General features: G+C 40.4%; 1 protein-coding gene across 3 annotated transcripts in view; it reads left to right on the plus strand.

The window, feature by feature from the left end:
* The window catches only part of LOC122559359 (tryptophan 2,3-dioxygenase-like), a 95,881-nt gene that overhangs the window by 70,697 nt on the left and 3,756 nt on the right, over positions 1-21,428 (plus strand). For 2 of the 3 annotated variants that reach the window (XM_087980136.1, XM_043708807.2), the window contains 5 exons: positions 153-264; positions 9,113-9,170; positions 9,966-10,045; positions 10,139-10,229; positions 19,501-19,637. In XM_087980136.1, the coding sequence (XP_087836262.1) occupies positions 153-264; positions 9,113-9,170; positions 9,966-10,045; positions 10,139-10,229; positions 19,501-19,637 (478 nt within the window). Of the gene's footprint in view, positions 1-152; positions 265-9,112; positions 9,171-9,965; positions 10,046-10,138; positions 10,230-19,500; positions 21,084-21,428 lie in introns of those variants that run through there. The other variant, XM_087980135.1, reaches the window with a different exon arrangement.

The following is a 21,428-nucleotide window of genomic DNA, read 5'->3' on the forward strand; positions in this document are numbered from 1 at the left end:
GGTTTTTTGTGACTGTTTGGTTTCACATGACAAATCCTGCATCAGAAAGTAATTAGTCAAAAAATATTTGCAGATAGTAAAATATAAATAACTTTAGAAAATATCCTATGTGAATAATCTTCAAATGATACAATATTCTTGTATTGCAAAAGTCAAAGCCGGCATTTGAAGGGAAGGAAGATATGTTGTGGGACCATAACAAACACAAGGAAGTGCTTACATCACTGTTCGATGAGAAACGGCATGAGCATCTGCTGAGTAAAGGTAGGAACAAGTTTGTAGAATGGAAAAGGAGAACTGTTCATCTTTGGTGTCTATGGTCACAGAGACACAATATAAGCAGTCAACCATTCATAGGGAATTATCAGATAGTTTATTAAGTTTGTAAAGCAGCAGCCATTTAGATATGATGTATTGGTTAACTGAGAAAATATATAAGATCCGTGACAATTGAAGATACTTCACTGATTGCAAAATGCAAACAGACAATTGAAAAGAAGTGTCTTTGTCTTATTATTGTGAAGGCATCATCCACCTTTCTAGCTGAGGTGTTTAGGAACTCTTCTCTGGGTCTCCCATCAATCTCTTTTGATCCATGTTCCATCTGAAGAGGACAGCTCCCTGACAAAGACTGCCTCCTACAAGAATTGTCTTTTGACTATGAGCACTGTTGATTTATTCACTTTTTCAAGCTGGCAATCTAAAGGTCTGTCAATCACCTACCTGAATAGTTTTTAGCCAGTGAGTACAGGACAATTATAACATAAGAATAACCATTGCCTCCTTGCACACCTTACCTACTTCCACCACAAAGTCAGCTTTCATATTACCTAAGAACAAAATGTTTTCTTTTTCCTAAACAACTAGAATTGCCAGACAGCAGTGACCTGGTAGCCTTTGTAAACTGATACTTACCATGGCAGCCATTGCATAAGGTCTCAAGCTATACAGGAAATACAAGAAAACATCAATTTTGTAAGGACCAAAATTTCTAACACTGTGATCTCCTACCATGAGATGATTTTAAACCTACTTGAAAAAAGTTGGGTAGTTATGCCTTGGAGCAAATGGAGGCTAATCTGTCAATGTTTTCACTGTAGATGGCAAAGATACAGGGATGTGTAGGCTAGGTGGAATTGCCATAATAAATACTGGGCTACAAGGATAAGCTGGAGGTGCTTGATCAAGGCAGGGTGCTCTTTAGAGGGTCAGTGTAGACATGATGAGCCAAATGGCCTCTTTCCCCACTGCAAGAATTCTACGAATGCCACAAGAACAATGGGGATCCTCAATGGTCATCCTGGAATTGCTGTCATTTATTTATCTGCTCTTAGTGGGTTGACTCTGACTGGACAAGGCTGAGAGTGAAGTAGAGCAGTCAAAGAGGGTGAGGTTTAGACACAAATAGAAGTGTCAGAGGGTGAAGTGGAGCAGTCAGAGAGGATGAGGCTGAGAATGAAATGGAACAGTCAGAGACAACTGCTAGTTTTTAATTGACATTAATTAGAATCCAGAGTCACTTTTTCCAAATGCGACAGTCTAGAAATTCAAACTCATGTGACCAAAGTTCTTTATGACGTGCATAGAATCATAGAATCTCTACAATGTGGAAGCAGGCCATTTGGCCCATTGAGTCCGCACCTACCCTCAGAAGAGCATCATACCCAGGGCCACATGCTTATCCTACCTCTGTAACCCTGCATTTCCCTTGGCTAATCCACCTCACCTGCACTTCCCTGGGCACTATGGGCAATTTAGCATGGTCAATCCACTTAACCTGCACATCTGTGGACTGTGGAAGGAAATCGGAGAATCTAGAAGAAACCCATGCAGACATGGAGAGAAAACTTCCGTTAAGACGTCAGTGAAGTAGGGCTTCTGAGCCTGGGGCTTGTCCAATCCATCTACTTTTCATTTCCTTTCTTTTTTATTCTCTTTTCTCTCATTGATGGCTCTTTTATTTTATTTAACTGTTGGTGAAGTGCTGGGTTGCGGCGATGGCATCGCTGGTGGTGAGTAGGCCCAGTAACACGGACTCATAAAGGTCCACCAGCATGGACTCATGGCAGTGACATTGGAGGCAGATTTGGTTCCTGGCAGCTTCTGCATTGTTGAGGCAGACCCAGTGCGGACTCATGGTTGCTGTGGCAGAGGCAAGTTTGGGTTAACAATGGAGTCTGCATCTGGTGCAGATATAAGGAGGTGGTGGTGGAGGTGAGTTTGGGCCCAGTTTGAGACCTGGCAGCATCAGTAGCAATGATGAGATGGGCCCAAAGCAGAGTCATGGCTATAGCGCAATTGGGTTTGGGCCAGTGCAGTACCAGGTGGCATCTGTGACGTCTGCGTTGATGAGGTCTGGTGAGGATTCATAGAGGGCGTTGATGCAAGTGAGATGGTGCCAAAATGTGGTGACTTTCATTCCAGAGGCAGTGGCAGAGTGAAGGAGACTCATGCCTGCTCACCAGGCCCATAGCCCATGGTGGAGCACTTAACAAGAAGGACTGTAAAGTTAGACAGTTTTTCTTTATTTATTCATATTTCTGTCTTTATATTCTATGTTTTGATTTAGTTTCCTGTGTTTTGAGATGTCGCTGGAAAGTGACAACACTATATAACACTTTTCACTGTATTTTTGTAACAAGATACATGACAATAACTAAATAATCAAATCACGGGGTGACATGGTGGTTCAGTGGTTAGCACTGCTGCCTCACAGTGCCAGGGACCTGGGTTCGATTCCAGCCTCGGGCAACTGTCTGTGTGGAGTTTGCACATTCTTCCCGTGTCTGCTCCAGGTGCTCCAGTTTCCTCCCACAATCACAAAAGATGTGCAGGTCAGGTGAATTGGCTAAGTTGTCCATAGTGTTAGTCAAAGGGAAAATAGGTTTGTGTGGGTTACTCTTCGGAGGGTCGGTGTGCACTTGTTGTGCCGAAGGGCCTGTTTTCACACTGTAGGGAATCTAATCTAATCTATAAAAAACATGCAAACTCCACTCAGAGCATCACCCAAACATGGAATTGAACCCAGGTAGCTAGTGTTGTGAGAAAAGAGTGTTAACCATTGTGCCACTCTCACTCTATTGCTTCACTGCTGTCTATTAACGAATAAGCACAGTCAAAAATCATTAATATAAATCAGACAATATGGTTAAAAATCCATAGAGTCATAGAGTCATAGAGATGTACAGTATGGAAACAGACCCTTCGGTCCAACTCATCCATGCCGGCCAGATATTCCAACCCAATCTAGTCCCACCTGTCAGCACCTGGCCCACATCTCTCCATACCCTTCCTATTCATATACCCATCCAGATGCCTTTTAAATGTTGCAATTCTACTGGCCTCCACCGCTTCCTCTGGCAGCTCATTCCATGCGCATACCACCCTCTGAGTGAAAAAATTGCCCCTTAGGTCTCTTTTATATCTTTTCCCTCTCATCATAAACCTATGCGCTCTAGTTCTGGACTCCCCTACCCCAGGGAAAATACTTTGTCTATTTATCCTATCCATGCCCCTCATGATTTTATAAACCATTATAAGGTCAGCCCTCAGCCTCCAATGTTCCAGGGAAAACAGCCCTAGTCAGTTCAATCTCTCCCTATAGCTCAGATCCTCCAACCCTGGCAACATCCTTGCAAAACTTTTCTGAATCCTTTCAATCCATGTTCAGTAATTTTTATAATGTGCAGCATACAAATAATCATCACCAGGAAAACAAATTTTTTTTTAAAAAATCAGCTAAATAAATGTTAGCTCAAACTAAATGTTGGGAGCTTTCAGTTTACTATGGGTAAACTATACTTGACTATGTCATCTCTGTTTTCATGTCCAGAAACCTTTATACGAGCAAAGTTAAAGATGGTTTTGAATTTGTAGCTTATCACAATTTTAAGGATGCAGAAATATCAGATATGCTTTCTTATAATTGTTAATTTTGGTGAAGGGAAGATATCAAAGAAATATGGTGCAATGTTTTCGGACAACTATTTATTCATTTAAAACTTAACTCTCAGGATTCCTTTACCAGCAAAACTATATTAAGAAAGGCCCTGTGACTGGTAAGTATGACTTATGCTTGTGAAAATTGTTAGTGATGAACCTCTGCAGCATTCTGCAGTTTTACAGTGCATTAAAAACTGACGTCTTAAAAAGTATTAATCCTTCCCATGGATTTTTGCTTGGAGTTTTCTTAACTCCGGTAAATGAGAAGAGTAACAAATTTCTACACAGGATGAAAGGAAAGCATACATAGAAAGGCTTAAAGTAGGATTCCAACTGTAGGTCTAGTTGTGTGACATAGATGGAATCCACTGTCCTGGAGGCAAGAAACCAACATAATTAGATGAGGTGGTGGCATTCCAGAAACCCATTGCCTTCATGCCTCTACCGAAATGCAGGTCTAGTGAAAAGAATGAAACCTTACTGCCAATCGAGACCCTGGAGTGGTCAACTATTTAAGTGCCAATAAATTGGAGATTCTATTATGTTGGATTGTTTCTTCTGATGGTTCAGGAGAATCCATCATGATTCTCCTGAAATTGATCAATCACTGCAAAAGATCAGGAAATCCAAATGCAAATTATCCCAGTACAAATTGAAAGGCCGCACATTTTACCCTGATTTTGATAAAACGTTGGACTGGAAGCTATCTCCCTTCACAAAACTGGATGTTTCCAAGAGTGAATTAATTGTCAATATGTGCTTGTGTTAATTGTCCTGCATACAGACCATAAAATAGATTTTTAAAATTCTTTATTTATGGATTGTTTTACAAAAGCTTTTAAATTAATTTACTATGTAGCAATTTACACAAATGCCATGTGAAAAAGATGATGTGGCATTTTTAAAAACCATTCTCAATGACTCAATCTGATGATAGACCAAATAATCTTATTAAACATGTTTATTTTTGTGACAACTCACTTTTAGCTGTATTAATAAAACTATACCAAGTTACCTCTCCTAAATGCATTTTTTAAATAGAAGAATGAATAATTATGTTGTTAAAAATCTACTTAATCATATTAATTCATGGATTTTTTTTACTTCCAATAAGTTTGCATAACTATTGCAGTTTTGAATTCTATTTGTGCCCTGATTCTCAATTGTACCCAGACCCTGTATCTTTAATCATACAGGGAATGGCTTTGAAAATATTCCTTACCTCCTCATAAGAATGCATTTACATTTTCTTTAAGCATCTTCCTTGCTTTTTTATGGTATTACCTGCCAATCCATTTTTTTAACCCACCTTGGTCAGATCACTATAACCCAGAATATGAGCTGACTGAAATGACTGCTCTTCCAATTGAGTAGCTTTGCCTTTGGTTGTTCCATGTGCATCTTTATAATCTCTAGAAAACCTAATGATAGTGCAAGGAAGTTTTCCTATTTGCATTTCACAAATTCTTCCCTATTTCATGTCCTTTCCACTGTTTTATTCCCCGCCTATTTTAAGATCATCGCCTTGAATCTGAAAATTAGTCAGTTACCTGTTAAATTACTTGGTGTATCAGGTAATTTTTGGGACCTCCCTCTCCATCAGTTCCCTGTCAAAGTATTTTGTGGCATCCTCTGACGAGGAGTTATTCAAAATGTATACTTAGTGCCATAGCTAACTACTAGCTGAAATGAAAGAAAGTCTCAATGACCATATGTTAGCAGCGGAGATTCTTGATGGACTAATCTCAGAGAAGGCCAGCGAGCTTTTAACTCCTGTGTTATTAATACTCAGGATCTCAGGATGTCTCAACATTGAATACTTGCATTCATAAAGCACTACTAACATAATAATTCATCCCAAAATGCGTTATAGGAGAGTTTTCAAAACAAATTTAACATACTGCATACAAATAGTGAGACAGCTTTTAAGGAGTGTCTTAAATGAGCAATAAAAGATGGAGACAAAGAGATTTAGGAAGGGATTTTGACAGCTTAAAGGTATTTATTGCTGAAGGCAGGATTGCTAACAAAGGAGCAATTAAAATCAAGGAAGTAAAAAAGGCTATAGATATCTTGAAGGATGTAGAAGGTTGTAAGTGATTGCAAAGATTTGGATGGTGTAGCAATGTAGAGTAGAGTCACATAGCAAGCAAAACCGCACAATAGTTCTTCACATTACAGCCAGAAGGCTGTTTGTAATAGACCTCCTGAATTAATCAGATGCCCTAGTTTTGGATGAAAAAAATCATTCTATATTTAATAATAATGCAGTTGAGTATTCATGATGTTTGATCCCAGATTTTGTCCATGAATGTTACTGAGGATCTATTCACTCCAGATAGGATTGTTGCAGATGTTGGACACAACTTCAATCATATTGAATACTGGCATTAGTCTGAGAAAAAGACTCCGACTATCCATCCTATCATGCCATCTCTAAATTTCATATACTTCTATCAGGTCATCCCTCAGCCTCCCCAACACTCAAGTAAAAACACTTTGAATTTGTTCAAACTATCTTTGTAGCTAATACACTCTAATCTGGGGAACATCTGGTAAACTTCTTTTTCACCCTGCCCAGATTCTTTTTACTGTGTTGTGACCAAAACTGCACGCAATACTTCAAATGTGACAAAACTAAGGTTTTATACAGCTGCAACATGACTTGATAACTTTTGTATCCAGTGTCCTAACCATTGAAGACAAGAATTCTATATGCTTTCTTTACCACTTTATTCAATTGTGTTACCACTTTCAGTGAGCTATGGGCATGAACCTAAAGATCGCAAAGTTCCTAAGGATCCTGCCATTTACTGTATACTTTCCTCCAGCATTTGACCTCCCAAAATGTATCACGTCACACTTGTCCAGATTAACTTCCATCTGCCATTTCTCTGCACAACTTTCCAACTGATCCACATCATGCTGTGTCCTTTGATAATCTTCCTCACTATCTATTACATCACCAATTTTTGAGGTGTCTGCAAATTTACTAATCAGACTATCAAATTATTTATATACGTTACAAACAGTAGAGGTCCCAGTATTGCTCCTTGTGGAACAACACTGGTCACAGACGTCCAGTCTGAAAAATACCCCTCCACAACTACCCTCTGTCTTCTATTACCAAGCCAATTTTGTAACCAACTTATCAATTCACCATGGATCCCATGTAACTTAATTTTCTGGACCAGCCTACCATGTCAAGTATTTTCATCAAGATAATGTGGACAACATCTACTACTCTGTCCTCATCAATCATCTTTGTCACTTTCTCAAAAAAGTCAAGACAAGAGATCCCCTGCATAAAGCTATGCTGACTAACCCAAATAAGAGCATTTTTTTCCAAAGATTGGAGGCTAGAAGGGGATGTGTCAAAGGGGTTTGGCAGGCAATCATGAGTCGGGGTCAGATCCTAAGTGCTGGAGAGGAGTGTCAATTTTGGGGTGTCTGTTTGACGGTGGGTGGAGGGAGTTGGTGGAGAGTTTCAAGGCAGACAATGAATAGGTAGTCCTGGAGTAGAGACTGGGTCAGGTCAGAATGTGGATGCTGTTCGGGGTCTGGATGATGTGTAATTGAGGGAGTGTTGAGTGTTGGGTTTTGAGGGGTGGGTGGGAGAGCTGCTCGTTGAATAGCTGCTGCAGTGTCAAACTAGGCAATGTCTAACTTTTACTGAGTAGATACTTATTTAATGGCACCCTCCAGATTCTTTGATATAAATGGATACTCTCAAAAGGTTCCAAGGATAGCAGAATTGCTCAATGGGAATTTCTGTTTCCCAGGCAATTTTCAAGAAACTACTATCTGCTAAATGGGGACCATTGGGGAAGTGTTACAGTGAAGGAATCCATTTGGCCTGTTGTTTAAACACTAGCTCTTCACAAAAGGATAATTATCAAGAGCCAATCTCCTTTTTTTCCCCTATACCTTGCACACTGTTTCTTTTCAAACAGAACTCACTGTGTGAAAAAGCCTTTTTTTTCCACAACATCCTTGCTTCTTTCCCGTATCATTTTACATCTATGTCTTGTCATTCTTATTCTTTTTCTGAGCAGGAAAAGCTTCTCCCTATCTACTCTATGCAGCCTGCTCATGATTTTGAAAACTGCTTTCAAATCTTCTCTCAGCCTTTTTCTTTCCAAGGAGAATTCCGCCCTTGGGTGACTGTCTGTGTAGAGTTTGCATGTTCTCCCTGTGTCTGTGTGGGTTTCCTCTGGGTACTCTGGTTTCCAACGTTGTGCTGGTCAGGTGAATTGGCCGAGGTAAATTGTCCGTAGTTGTTAGATGCGTTCATCAGAGGGGGGTGGGTTACTCTTCGGAGGGTCGGTGTGGACTTGTTGGGCCGAAGGGCCTGTTTCCACACTGTAGGGAATTTAATCTAAATTACAGCAAATAGGCATTTCTTTCTTTCTTTCTTAACATCTAACTCCTTTAGCCAAATCTCAGGTTGAATTATATAAGATGTCAAACTGGGGAGATGCACTTGGGTTGGAGACATGAGCTTGTTAGAAAACTATTCACCTGCACCAGCATAAGGCCATAACAGTTTTAACCACAGCATGCGGAAAATAGTTGGAAAATGGTTACACGTCTTCCAAAATCTGTGGCCTAGTTTGACCTACTAGCACTTGGTTATTGTGGTAAAGGGATTCCAAGAAAAGTCTACCTGAGCAGGGGAAACCTAAAATTTCCTTGTTCATCCTGAAAGATCATTGCTGATCTTTATTGTCTCACAAAGTACAATCAAAGTGATCATTGGACCCTTATTAATATAGGTAAAAATGAATCCTACTGGCCTTTAATGGACAACTTAGCACTTGTCCAGAAAAGTCTTTTCAATAGAAAAAAGAAATTTTTCAGTGGATAAATAATTGGGGCATTTTAACTGTGCACCTACCCAGATCTGTGAGGTGGGTAGAGTTAAAATTTATTTAGCTGTTATTTAGAAGTTATTTAGCTATTGTTTAGCTGTTGTTGAGCTGTTGTTTAGCTGTTAATTAGTTGTTGTTCAGCTGTTATTGAGTTGTTGTTTAGCTGTTATTTTGCTGTTGTATTCACCATTTTCAAACCAATACTTACATTTCATTATTTTTACCAAACCCTACAAGAGACATTGAACAGTCTGAGATCAACTTCACCATGGCTAACTGTTGTACTCTTACTTTATCAGGGGAACGGAGAATATCATATAAGGCACTGCAGGGGGCCCTCATGATTTACTTTTACAGGTTAGTAAAAGCAAAATAGTGCAGTGAAAGAGCTGAGTGGTTTAGTGAACTTGCATTTTGTTTCCTCATCTCTGGGACTTGTGCTCAGATCTAATTGATTCAATTAAACTGATTCAATAAAAGTTTGATTGTTTACCATTATCCCTGTAGCAGCTAATGGAAAATAACAGTCTGTAAGGTTATATGTCTCTTTATCTGCATTTTGTGAGTGCTGCTCCTCTGTGGAAGGACTGGAATGAGACATTTGTAATTAAATGAATCCCAAATGGACACTGACTGTTCCAAACTAACCACAGTTCCAATTTTAGACTGGCAGCATTGGAAATAGTGCAAGTAAAGTTGCCTTAAGCATATCCAGACCTCTGGTGGTGGTTTAACCTAAGCTTCACCATATCTCAGGTGAGGGGAGAGGTTGAGCATAGTTACCACAAAGGTACACACACTATTAGTTTCATTCCACATAGTAAATCAGTAGTCCAGCCAACTAAACTAATTGACACCCCAAAATGTTCTCTCTGTGGAGTTAGTGTTAATGTTTTGGGTCCAGTGACCCTCTTCAGGATGACCTTTTAAGAAAAAAACTCTGAAGTTAATAATTTATTAATTTTGAATAATTCTCAGTGAAATGTAAGATTTTTATGCCATATTTCAAAGGGAAACGGTGATAGATGGTTTCCCCATTCTTTTATCTATGGATGATGCTTGGATCCAAAAGAAAAAAAAGGCTGAGGTTAATTGTAAACTGGAGGTAAAACCAGAGAAGATATTCAAAATGTTTACATTTATTATCTCCAGAGAAGAACCACGTTTCCAAGTGCCATTCCAGTTGTTGAATTCACTCATGGATATTGATGCCCTTCTAACTAAATGGAGATGTAAGTTACGCTTCCAACTTCAAATTAATAACAAAGATTGCACAGGTTTTATGAAAATAACACAATTAAATACATGTTCCTACTTTCTCCAAGACAACCATGTTTGTATGGTGCAAAGGATGATCGGAAATAAAAGTGGCACTGGTGGTTCATCTGGCTATCAATATTTACGTTCCACAATGAGGTAGGATAAAAGGAGAGCAATCTTTTTAAGCTTTGTTTAGGTCTTCTAATTTTTGTTTTGGGAAATTGAGCAAGTATCCATGGAAATTGCTAATGGTTATTGGTACTCAATATTTAGCCACTTTATAGTGGTATTTTAATAGTATGTTACCTTTCTTCACTGCAGCTACACACTACACTGTTGCTTTCGTGAGCTGGTCAGTAATACAGGTACATTTTACTTTAGGTGCCAGGATGGTATCTGTGTATTTGATTACTCATTGTGGAAGCCACACTATGGTTAGCTAATATTAATTTCAGTAAAGCTGCCTCAATTCTTGGGTACTGAACTCCACCTAATTGCTGTATGGGTGATGAAGGTGAAATTACCATATTGTTACCCTCCTGAAGTCTCAGTATCTCAATGTCTATGCTGTTTATCAAGAGTTCACATTCCCAACTTGTATTTTTATTTAGATTGATCATTTGAAACAACCCAAGTTATGCTGTCTGAAAACTGAAACATCCATATTTCTGTTTTCAACTTGAAATCATGTCTGCCATTCTTCAAACATTGGAGTAAAATACGCAGAGGAAGAAAGTGTGTGAATATAATGCTTGGATTTTTGACAGCTGAGTAAATGAGTATGTTAGTGTTGGGAAGGTGTACAAAGGGTCATACACTGCAATGAGCTAAAGAGTGCTTTCTCTGGCATCAGGTCAACATTATAAATCTTCAAAGGAACATCAACTTAAACTCCATGAGAAATGGGTGTCAATAGGTTGGGAAAGGAACTCTGACTAGTGGAGAGGCATTACACCCAGTAAAGAGTTAACTTTAAGACAAAAACCGGAGGAACTGGAAATCTGATTTGATGGAAAATCTCAGTAAGTCGGCCAGCATCTGTGTAGAGAAATCAGAGTTAATGTTTTAGTCCAGTAATCCATCTTCAGAATTGATAGTAACTAGGAAAAGGATGCTTTTTAACACAGGAAAAGGGATGGTGGAGGGGATACAAGTAAGCAATAGGTTGAAATAGAGAGAAAAACAGCTAGACAGGCAAAGAAGTAGTCAAAGCTCAGCATGTGGGAATGAGTAGCTATTAATGGGGGGAGTAAAAGTGCCTGACTTTGGGTAATGTGCAATGGCAGCCCATGAGATGTCAAGGCCTGGTGTGTGAAAGTGGGGGAATGCATGGAGAAAGGTGCTCAAAACTAAAATTGTTGAACTTGGCATTAAGAACAGAAGGCTGGAGAGCTCCCATATGGAAAATGAGGTGCTGTTCTTCCACCTTGCGCTGAGCTTCACAGGAGCTCTGAAGTAAACCCAAGACAAAGATGTTGACAAGCAACTGGAAGTTCAGGATCCTTTTTTGCAGATAGTTTCACAGAACACCTGCTTTCTATCACCCAGTCTTCACTTCATTTCCCCTATGTAAGGGAGACCAAATTGTGAGTAGCAAATGCAGTAGACTAGATTGATTAAAGTGCTGCAGGACTTTAATCATGTTCTGTCCACAAAATGACCTTGGGCTTCCAGCTGCGTACCACTTCAATACACCACAGTGTTCCTGGCCAACATCTTTGTCTCAGGCTTACTGCAGAAGCTCAGTGCCAACTGGAAGAATAACACCTCATTTTCCACTTGGGAACTCTGAAACCTTCTGGACTTAATATCGAGTTCAACAATTTTAGGGCTGGAACACCTTTCCCCATGCTTTCGCCTACTCCTACACACCAGGCATTGGTATCACATCGGCTGTTACCACACACCACCTATTGTCAGTCACCAATAGCTCCCATTAATAGCTTCCCAAACTGATCTTTAACTACTCCTTTGTCTGTTCAACTGTTGTTCTCTCTCTTTGGGCTCTATCTTCACCAATCGTTTACTTTTGCCTCCCCACATCCCATCTTCTCTGTAAAAGAAACATCTTTTTCCTAGATAACCTTTCAGCTTTTGTTTAGATTCAAAACAGGCAAGTCCACTCTGATTCATCAAATCATTGTCACATGGAACGTACTACAGAATGCCTGTCTCCCGTGCATGTTCTTTCTGTCAGCAAAGGACAAAAGCCTGCATTTGAATATCTATAGTGTCTGGCAGGCATATGCCTATCACACAGTGAGCCCAAGTGATGAATATAAATTAGTTATTACTGTGAGTCTAATTCTCAGGTGAATGTGTAGACCAGGGTGGACCATTTAGGAGAGAGGTGAGGAAACATTTCTTCAAATTGTCATAAATCTGTGGAATTCTCTACCATAGAGGCTATGGGGCCACAGCACTGAATATATTCAAGGAAGAGATAATTAAATTTTAAATTTTAAAGACTTCAGGGACATGGAGAGAAAGGAGGAATTTGGCATTAAGTTACAGGAACAGCCATGACCATACCAAATGGCAGAACAGATTCAAAGGGCTGAATTGCTTACTCATGCTCCTAGTTTTTGTATTTCTAGTTTTAATTGGTATTGCTGAGCAATCATGCAATCGCATCTAATGTTGGACACAATGGGATCTTAATGGGGTCTGAGTGGCATGGGGGTATGATGATGATGCTTGTGAATTTGATGAGAAGTCTGGTGGCACTTATCATGATATTGGGAGCATTTTACTTTATATTTTATTGTTTTGCCAAATGGTGGGGTTTCCTTTATGGCAGCACTGGGTTGCCAATGAAGAGTGGTATTAACTTGTCAAAACTCATCTGCAGGTCGAGCACTTGGATAAGGAGGTGGTGATGGAACATTAGGTGGAGTGGAGCAGGGGTTTGCCTCCCTTTCTTTTTGGAGTTTGAATGTAATAGCTTTTAGTTCAGCGCAGACCACTTTTAATTGGTCTTTTAGATTGTTGGCCTTTTAAGTAATTGGATACTGTCTTTTTCTCCTTAAAAAAAGCCAGTCATCAACAATTTTAAAAACTTTGAATTTTATTAAGTAGCAGTGACAGTTATATTCTGGTTGTCGAGAATTAGATGTAACTGCGTCAATTCTAAGTCCGACATACATTTTTAAACATTAAGATTCTGATAGCTTTATCTTAATTATATTTTGCTTTCAAGCCTTAGCAACACAATAAGCCAATTACAACATGATGTTCTGTCAGTAAGTCACTTGACTTAAACCCTTGCGACATCGGTTTGTGGCAGCTTGTGTACATATTTACGTAAGTTGGTCAACACTCTGTCACGTAACCCTACAGCAGCAGAAACAACTGTAATGGTTATACAGTATTAACTGAATCAGATAAACTGCTTTCCTATACTTTAACCAATGACATAGGTAAGAGGAGGGCTGAGGATGTTAGGCAGGCTTTCAGGGAGCTAGGTTGGAAGCTCAGAGTTAGAACAAACAGAGTTGTTATCTCTGGTTTATATCGGTGCCACGTGATAGAGAGTCGAGGAATAGGGAGAGAGAACAGTTAAATGCGTGGCTACAGGGATGGTGCAGGAGGGAGGGATTCCGGTATCTGGAAAACTGGGGTTCTTTCTGGGGAAGGTGGGACCTCTATAAACAGGATGGTCTACACCTGAACCTGAGGGGCACCAGTATCCTTGGGGGGAGGTTTGCTAGTGCTTTGGGGGGGGGTTTAAACTAACTCTGCAGGGGCATGGGAACCTAGACTGTAGCTTTAGGGTGCAGGACCTGGAGTGTAGGGAGGTTAGGAACATGGCATCAATCTCAAAGAAGGGTGCCTGTAAACAGGAAAGTGGCTTGAAGTGTGTATACTTCAATGCAAGAAGTATACGAAATAGGGTAGGTGAACTTGCAGCGTGGGTTGGTACCTGGGATTTCGATGTTGTGGCTATTACGGAGACATGGGTAGAACAGGGACAGGATTGGCTGTTGCAGGTTCCAGGGTTTAAATGTTTTAGTAGGGTCAGAGGTGGGGGTAAAAGAGGGGGAGGTGTGACATTGCTTGTCAAAGATAGTATTACAGCGGTGGAAAGGACGATGGATGAACACTCGCCATCTGAGGTAGTTTGGGCTGAGGTTAGGAATAGGAAAGGTGAGGTCACCCTGTCAGGAGTTTTCCACAGGCCTCCTGATAGTCCTAGAGACGTAGAAGAAAGGATTGCGAGGATGATTCAGGAGAACAGTGAAAGTAATAAGGTGGTTGTTATGGGGGACTTTAACTTTCCAGATATTGGCTGGGAAAGCTATAGCTCGAGTTCGTTAGATGGGTCGGTGTTTGTCCAATGTGTGCAGGAGGGTTTCCTGACACAATATGTAGACAGGCCAACAAGAGGTGAGGCTATGCTGGATTTGGTTCTGGGTAACGAACCATGCCAGGTGTTAGAATTGGAGGTAGGTGAGCACTTTGGGGACAGTGACCACAATTCGGTGACTTTTACTCTAGTGATGGAGAGGGATAAGTGTGCACTGCAGGGCAAGAGTTATAGCTGGGCAGGGAAATTATGATGCGGTGAGGCACGACCTAGGATGCGTGGCTTGGAAAAGTAGGCTTCATGGCATGGGCACAATTGATATGTGGAGTTTGTTCAAGGAGCAACTATTGAGTGTCCTTGATAAGTATGTACCTGTCAGGCAGGGTGGAAAGGGTCGTGTGAAGGAGCCGTGGTTTAATAAGGAATTGGAATCCCTTGTTAAATGGAAGAGGGCGGCCTATGTAAAGATGAGGCGTGAAGGTTCAATTGGGGCGATTGAGAGTTATAAGGTAGCCAGGAAGGATCTGAAGAGAGAGCTAAGAGCAGCAAGGAGGGGACATGAAAAGTCCTTAGTTGGTAGGATTAGGGAAAACCCTAAGGCTTTCTATAGGTATGTCAGGAATAAAAGAATGACTAGGGTAGGAATAGGTCCAGTCAAGGATAGTAGTGGGAAGTTGCGTGTGGAGGCTGAAGAGATTGGGGAGACACTGAATCAGCATTCACTCAGGAACAGGACATTGTTGCCGATGTGAATATTGAGTCACAATTAATTAGAATGGACGGCTTTGAGGTATGTAGGGAAGAGGTGTTGGAAATTCTGGGAAGGGTGAAAATAGATAAGTCTCCTGGGCCTGATGGCATTTATCCTTGGATTCTCTGGGAAGCAAGGGAGGAGATTGCAGAGCAATTGGCCTTGATGTTTATGTCCTCGTTGTTTACAGGAATAGTGCCAATAGACTGGAGGATAGCAAATGTGGTTCCCTTGTTCAAGAAGGGGAGTAGGGATAACCCTAGTAACTATAGGCCGGTGAGTCTCACTTCTGTTGTGGGCAAAGTCTTAGAGAGAATTGTAAGGGATAGGATTTATGAACATCTGGATAGGAATAATGTGATCAAGGATAGTCAGCATGGTTTTGTGAAGGGCAGGTCGTGCCTCACAAACCTTATTGAATTCTTTGAGAAGGTGACTAAGGAGGTAGATGAGGGTAAAGCGGTAGATGTGGTGTATATGGATTTTAGTAAGGCGTTTGATAAGGTTCCCCATGGTAGGCTACTGCAAAAAATACGGAGGTATGGCATTGAGGGTGAGTTGGAGGTTTGGATTAGGAATTGGCTGGCTGGAAGAAGACAGAGGGTAGTAGTTGATGGTAAAGGTTCATCTTGGAGTGCAGTTCCTAGCGGTGTTCCACAAGGATCTGTTTTGGGACCATTGCTGTTTGTCATTTTTATAAATGACCTGGAGGAGGGGTTAGAAGGTTGGGTGAGCAAGTTTGCGGATGATACGAAAGTCGGTGGAGTTGTGGACAGTGAGGAAGGATGTGTCAGGTTACAGCGGGATATAGGTAAGTTGCAAAGCTGGGCAGAAAGGTGGCAAATGGAGTTCAATGTAGGTAAGTGTGAGGTGATTCACTTTGGTAAGAGTAACAAAAAGATGGGGTACTGGGCTAATGGTCGTATACTTGGTAGTGTGGATGAGCAGAGGGATCTTGGTGTCCATGTACACAGATCTCTGAAAGTTGCCACCCAGGTAAATAGTGCGGTGAAGAAGGCATATGGCGTACTGGCTTTTATTGGTAGAGGAATTGAGTTCCGGAGTCCTGAGGTCATGTTGCAGTTGTATAAGACTCTGGTGCAGCCGCATCTGGAGTATTGTGTGCAGTTTTGGTCGCCATACTATAGGAAGGATGTGGAGGCACTGGAACGGGTGCAGAGGAGGTTTACCAGGATGTTGCCTGGTATGGTAGGAAGATCGTATGAGGAAAGGCTGAGGCACTTGGGGCTGTTTTCATTGGAGAAAAGAAGGTTTGGGGTGACTTGATAGAGGTGTACAAGATGATTAGGGGTTTAGATAGGGTTGACCATGAGAACCTTTTTCCACGTATGGAAACAACTATTACGAGGGGGCATAGCTTTAAATTAAGGGGTGGTAGGTATAGGACCGATGTTAGGGGTAGAGTCTTTACTCAGCGAGTCGTGAGTTCATGGAATGCCCTGCCAGTAGCAGTGGTGGACTCTCCCTCTTTATGGGCATTTAAACGGGCATTGGATAGGCATATGGAGGATAGTGGGCTAGTGTAGGTTAGGTGGGCTTGGATCGGCACAACATCGAGGGCCGAAGGGCCTGTACTGCGCTGTATGTTTCTATGTTCTATTAACTGTTATACATCATTGGCTCAATCACACTGTTTTCTTGTATCCTGTCATCTCTCAGCACACAGAGACATAGATGTGACCAGGTTGAATGCTCAGGATCTTTGCTTGCTGTCATACTTTTGACTCATTCTAAACCTACCTGGATGTTCGTAGCGTCCTGACTTCCTTGCCTTGCCTTTTGCACTTTGCCCTTTTAGCACATTATGATGCTCAAAACTACTTCTGTCTTGCCTTGCTGTTTAGCATTAAAACAAAAACCAGGAAGCTTCTCATACTTGTCCTCAGTCAAATGAAGGAGATAGCTTTCAGAATGTCCTGGCACCGTAAGATCAAGGATAAGTCCAATAAAAAGTCCAATACACTTCAGACTGCCAGTCAGCCACTTGGGGTGGCCAGAGTCGGAATGTGCTCCCTGTAAAAGGGTGAGAAGCCCAATGTCGAGTAGCCTATTATCTGTCTTGAATCTTCCTGACCTTTCTGTGGGCTGTTTTACTCTTGGATAGAGAGTGGCAAATATTAGAGCAGATGAGAACGTATGGCACTTTTGGTGCAGAATAGGCAGCGCAGAGGACTCCAGCATCTGGAGTACTCATTTTTGCCTTGCACAGAGTGCATGCAGAATTAGTGGCCTCTCGGGGTAGGGTGGGTGAGAGCAAGTGGGAAACAGTTTGCAGGCAATAGTGGGAGTAGTGGAGCATGAGCCTTGGTAGGAGGTGCGTACGGTAGCAGAGTAGAGTATGTATGAGATTTTCAAGAGAAGATTGTGGAACCTATGCTGGTAGAGTGGACAGGGTCATGGACTTTCTTTCTATGAGCATATTTCTCCATATGATTCAGACTGCACTGATCAGTCAACCTCAGACTAAGCTGGCATGGTTTGCTGTTGTGACCATCACTGCTGCCCCGTGTTGAGGATGCACAACTCTGTTCAAAGGATTTCTAGGTCCTTGCCTGCAAAATAAGTGCCAATTTCCATTTCTGCTGTATCCAGGACAAATATCAGAAACCATACTTTCTACTGACAGACTGTGCTTCTCTAGGTGTATAAAAAGCTTTTAAAGATGGCATGTGGAGCAATGATGCCGGCCTTTCAGTGTGTGTGTGGTGAATTTTAGCAGAATGACACATGATGAAATGATAGAATCAGATGTGAGGGACATCATTGTTGTGAAGTAGATAGTTAATGAGGCATATTTAGTTAGATATGGTGAGAATGCCTCTAAAAAACCTGATGCAATTCGCAATTAATTGAACAAAAATCATAAGATTAATTCTGATATTTTGAGTTCTGTGAACAGTTGAAAGGATATACTCTTTGATACAATGATCTTATCGATTCTCAATTTGAGCTATTGCTCCCTTTAAAATTTTGTATTCTTGCAATTCTGACCTAATGAGCGCATAACGAAAAAAGCTTTTGACAACATTCTTCCTTTTTAGGAAAATTCAAGTTTTGTACGTATTAGTACTGTTGATGTCATACTTATAATTTAATGAAATGTTCTAAATACAATTTAATAATTGGAGCTATTCCCATTACTGGTCTAAAAAAAAGTTCAATTTTTTATGATAAAGTTGTCAACCTTCTTCATCAAAAAGGCCTTTGGGACTCCCAAGTGTAAAGAAATATTTTTACACAGAACCTTCATTTTTGCCCCTCATACCACCACCCCCATGCCTCCCAAAACATCATTCCCAGCCACCTAAACATTTTTTGAAGTGAGGTTTTGACAGAGTCAAATTCAGGGACAGAATTCACTTCAACAATTGATTATATGAAACGAGCAGGTTTCCAATCTCTAATCCAAACAGAATCAGCACTCTCCCAATTATTAAGTAATTTTGATGTTTTCCTTGAATTGACTTCAGCCAAATAAGACCAGCATTTATTTGATACTATGGATTTCCAGGAAGTGCATTTAGAAAAGAATACCTTTTCCTTAACCTTTTAAAACATACAATCCAGGTATCCGCAACATTTTAAACTCCCACAAACATGATTCGCAAAAAGGGGAAGCTGAAAGAAGGAAGGCAGCCCAGCATCTGTTTAAAAGCTTTTGTCACCTATTTTGCAGGCAAGGACCTAGAAATCCTTTGAACAGAGTTGTGCATCCTCAACACAGGAGCAGCAGTGATGGTCACAACAGCAAACCATGCCAGCTTAGTCTGAGGTTGACTAATCAGTGCAGTCTGAATCATATGGAGAAATATGCTCATAGAAAGAAGGTCCATGACCCTGTCCACTCTACCAGCATAGGTTCCACAATCTTCTCTTGAAAATCTCATACACACTCTACTCTGCTACCGTACCCACCTCCTACCAAGGCTCATGCTCCACTACTCCCACTATTGCCTGCAAACTGTTTCCCACTTTATCACCATTCAGGAGTCTATTGAAGGCACCCTCCCCCAACCAAGATGATGCTTCTGTCTTCCTCCTTCCCTGTCCCCAAGGAGTGAAAGTCCCACTCTGCTCTTATTAAGGCCACCCACAGCATATCATTGCTGTGGGGCAGCTAGATTTCTTACTTTATTAAGTGCTAGCTAACGTTTGGAACAATTGGGAGTGGCTGGGGGCGGGGGGGGGGGGGGGGGGGGAGGGGTGGGTTGGAGTGTAAATCAGGTAGTTTTCCCACTGGTAAAATCTATTCCATGAAATTACTATTGTTTTCTTATTGACCTATTGAGTATTACCAGCATTTTCTGAGTAAAACTTCAATATTTGTTCTTTTTGCTTCTCTATTTCAGCGATCGATATAAAGTGTTTGTTGACCTGTTCAACCTTGCAAACTTCTTGGTTCCAAGACAATGGATTCCAAAGCTGACCTCTACAATTCACAAATTCTTACATACTGCAGAGTGCTGTGATAGCTCATACTTCAGTGGTGAGGAATCTGATTAAAGCAGAAATCAATTTAGTATTTTGAAAGCAAACTACACAAAGGTTTAAAGGATTTTAAAATCTTTTAATCATTCATGGAAACTTCTAAACTTCTTTCAGAATTTAATCCACTATATTATTTTCAGTGAAAGGCTCTGGGACAGGTCTTGGCTTTCTAATTTGGTAAAATGGGTGATAGTGGATCTGCAGTAAGTTTCACATATCTTTTGATTTTCACATTCATTCACTATCACGTGAACTCAGTATTACCCCTCTTTCTCAATTTGTTTCCTGTTACATATTTTATGAATGGGTGATGTAATGTACATATAAAATATGTACAATATATAAAATATTATACAGAGGATGTAAAACTATCTTAATTCTTCAGATGTGTAACATTAGATTTAGTTTATATTTCAATAAGGCTAATTGATTTAAAAGAGCAACATTGCTTCTAAAAAGGAAATGGAGATGCCTTTTATTGACAGTTGTAAATATGTACAATAATTATTCAAAAGGCTTTTTGTATTACATGTAATTGAGTTACATCTTATTTTGCTCAAAAACTGCATAAATCCATGTAAGATTCTATAAATCCCACTTCAGAAATAGAATCAGTCTGACCTAACATTGGGACACAGACAGGCTTTAACTTCACACCTTCAATGCATTATCTGAGCTGAGCTTTTTAACTTATTGCTAAAAGCTATCTTGAGAATGTAACTTTAAAAAAATTCTGGCATTTACATATGAAGCAACTGAAACTAACATGATCATTCTGAGGGATGTAAGACTTATGCTAACCTTATATAAAATTGCATTCCATGACATTGTAATTCTGCTGCTATAAATTCTGTGTCCGATGATTCTGCTCCACAACCACCTGTTGAAGAAGCAGCGCTTTGAAAGCTAGTGCCTCCAAATAAATCTGTTGGACTCTGGTGTTGTGTGATTTTCAACCTCATAACATTGAATTCAAAGGCCCTTGTCCTTGTCTGCTCTACTTCCACACATTTTCAAATCCTTCAAAACCAACTTGTCTTGTATTCTCCAATCCATCGTTACTCATTGCTTCTTCAGCTGTCCTATTCTCATCCTCTGATCCCCCCTCTTTCAGTAGGTCTGCTGAGCCACCTCCCCATATGACTTCAACACATCCTGAAAGAACATGAGCTTTAATGGTGTTTTCAAGCATTCTATTATGTTCTACAATTCTCCTTGTTGCTAAGTGTCCTCTACTGCTCACCATTGAGTAAGAAATATGAAACACTTAAGCAAGGAGGATGTAAGACTAAAAAGATATTAAATTGGTTGCAAGAACTAAGTGGGATTTCATGGTTATGTTAGTATTGTAAATATATATCTTAAATGAATAAAGGCAAACGGTCAATATTATGTTTTCATTGAACAATATTTCAATTAGTAAATCATTTTTACAAATGTAAAACTGGATGTGACCATTCTATAAACAGGCGTACTAAAGCTGTCGTTATTCAAAGTTGTGAAACTCTTTGGTAAAATGCCTTGTATTACAGGCCTGTTGTTAAGCTAATTTATTTTTTTACCAACATAGCGAAGAGCGTTTCTCTGTCAAAAACAATTACTTTTCACCAAGTTTTCTGACTGATCTGCCCTAAATAAATCCCAGTCTAATGGGTGGCACATTCATGAAGTCCACCAGGCAGAATTATACACTCCCCTACTGGATAGTCTTCACAATGGACTTCTGGCTGCTGACCTAATTGAGATCCTTAAGTGGCAAATTAATGATGACTTAACATTTCCCACTCAG

The sequence above is a fragment of the Chiloscyllium plagiosum genome, unplaced genomic scaffold, assembly GCF_037043375.1.
Source record: "Chiloscyllium plagiosum isolate Xiang-an unplaced genomic scaffold, Cpla_swu_hap1 HiC_scaffold_36, whole genome shotgun sequence".
Lineage (NCBI taxonomy): Eukaryota > Metazoa > Chordata > Chondrichthyes > Orectolobiformes > Hemiscylliidae > Chiloscyllium > Chiloscyllium plagiosum.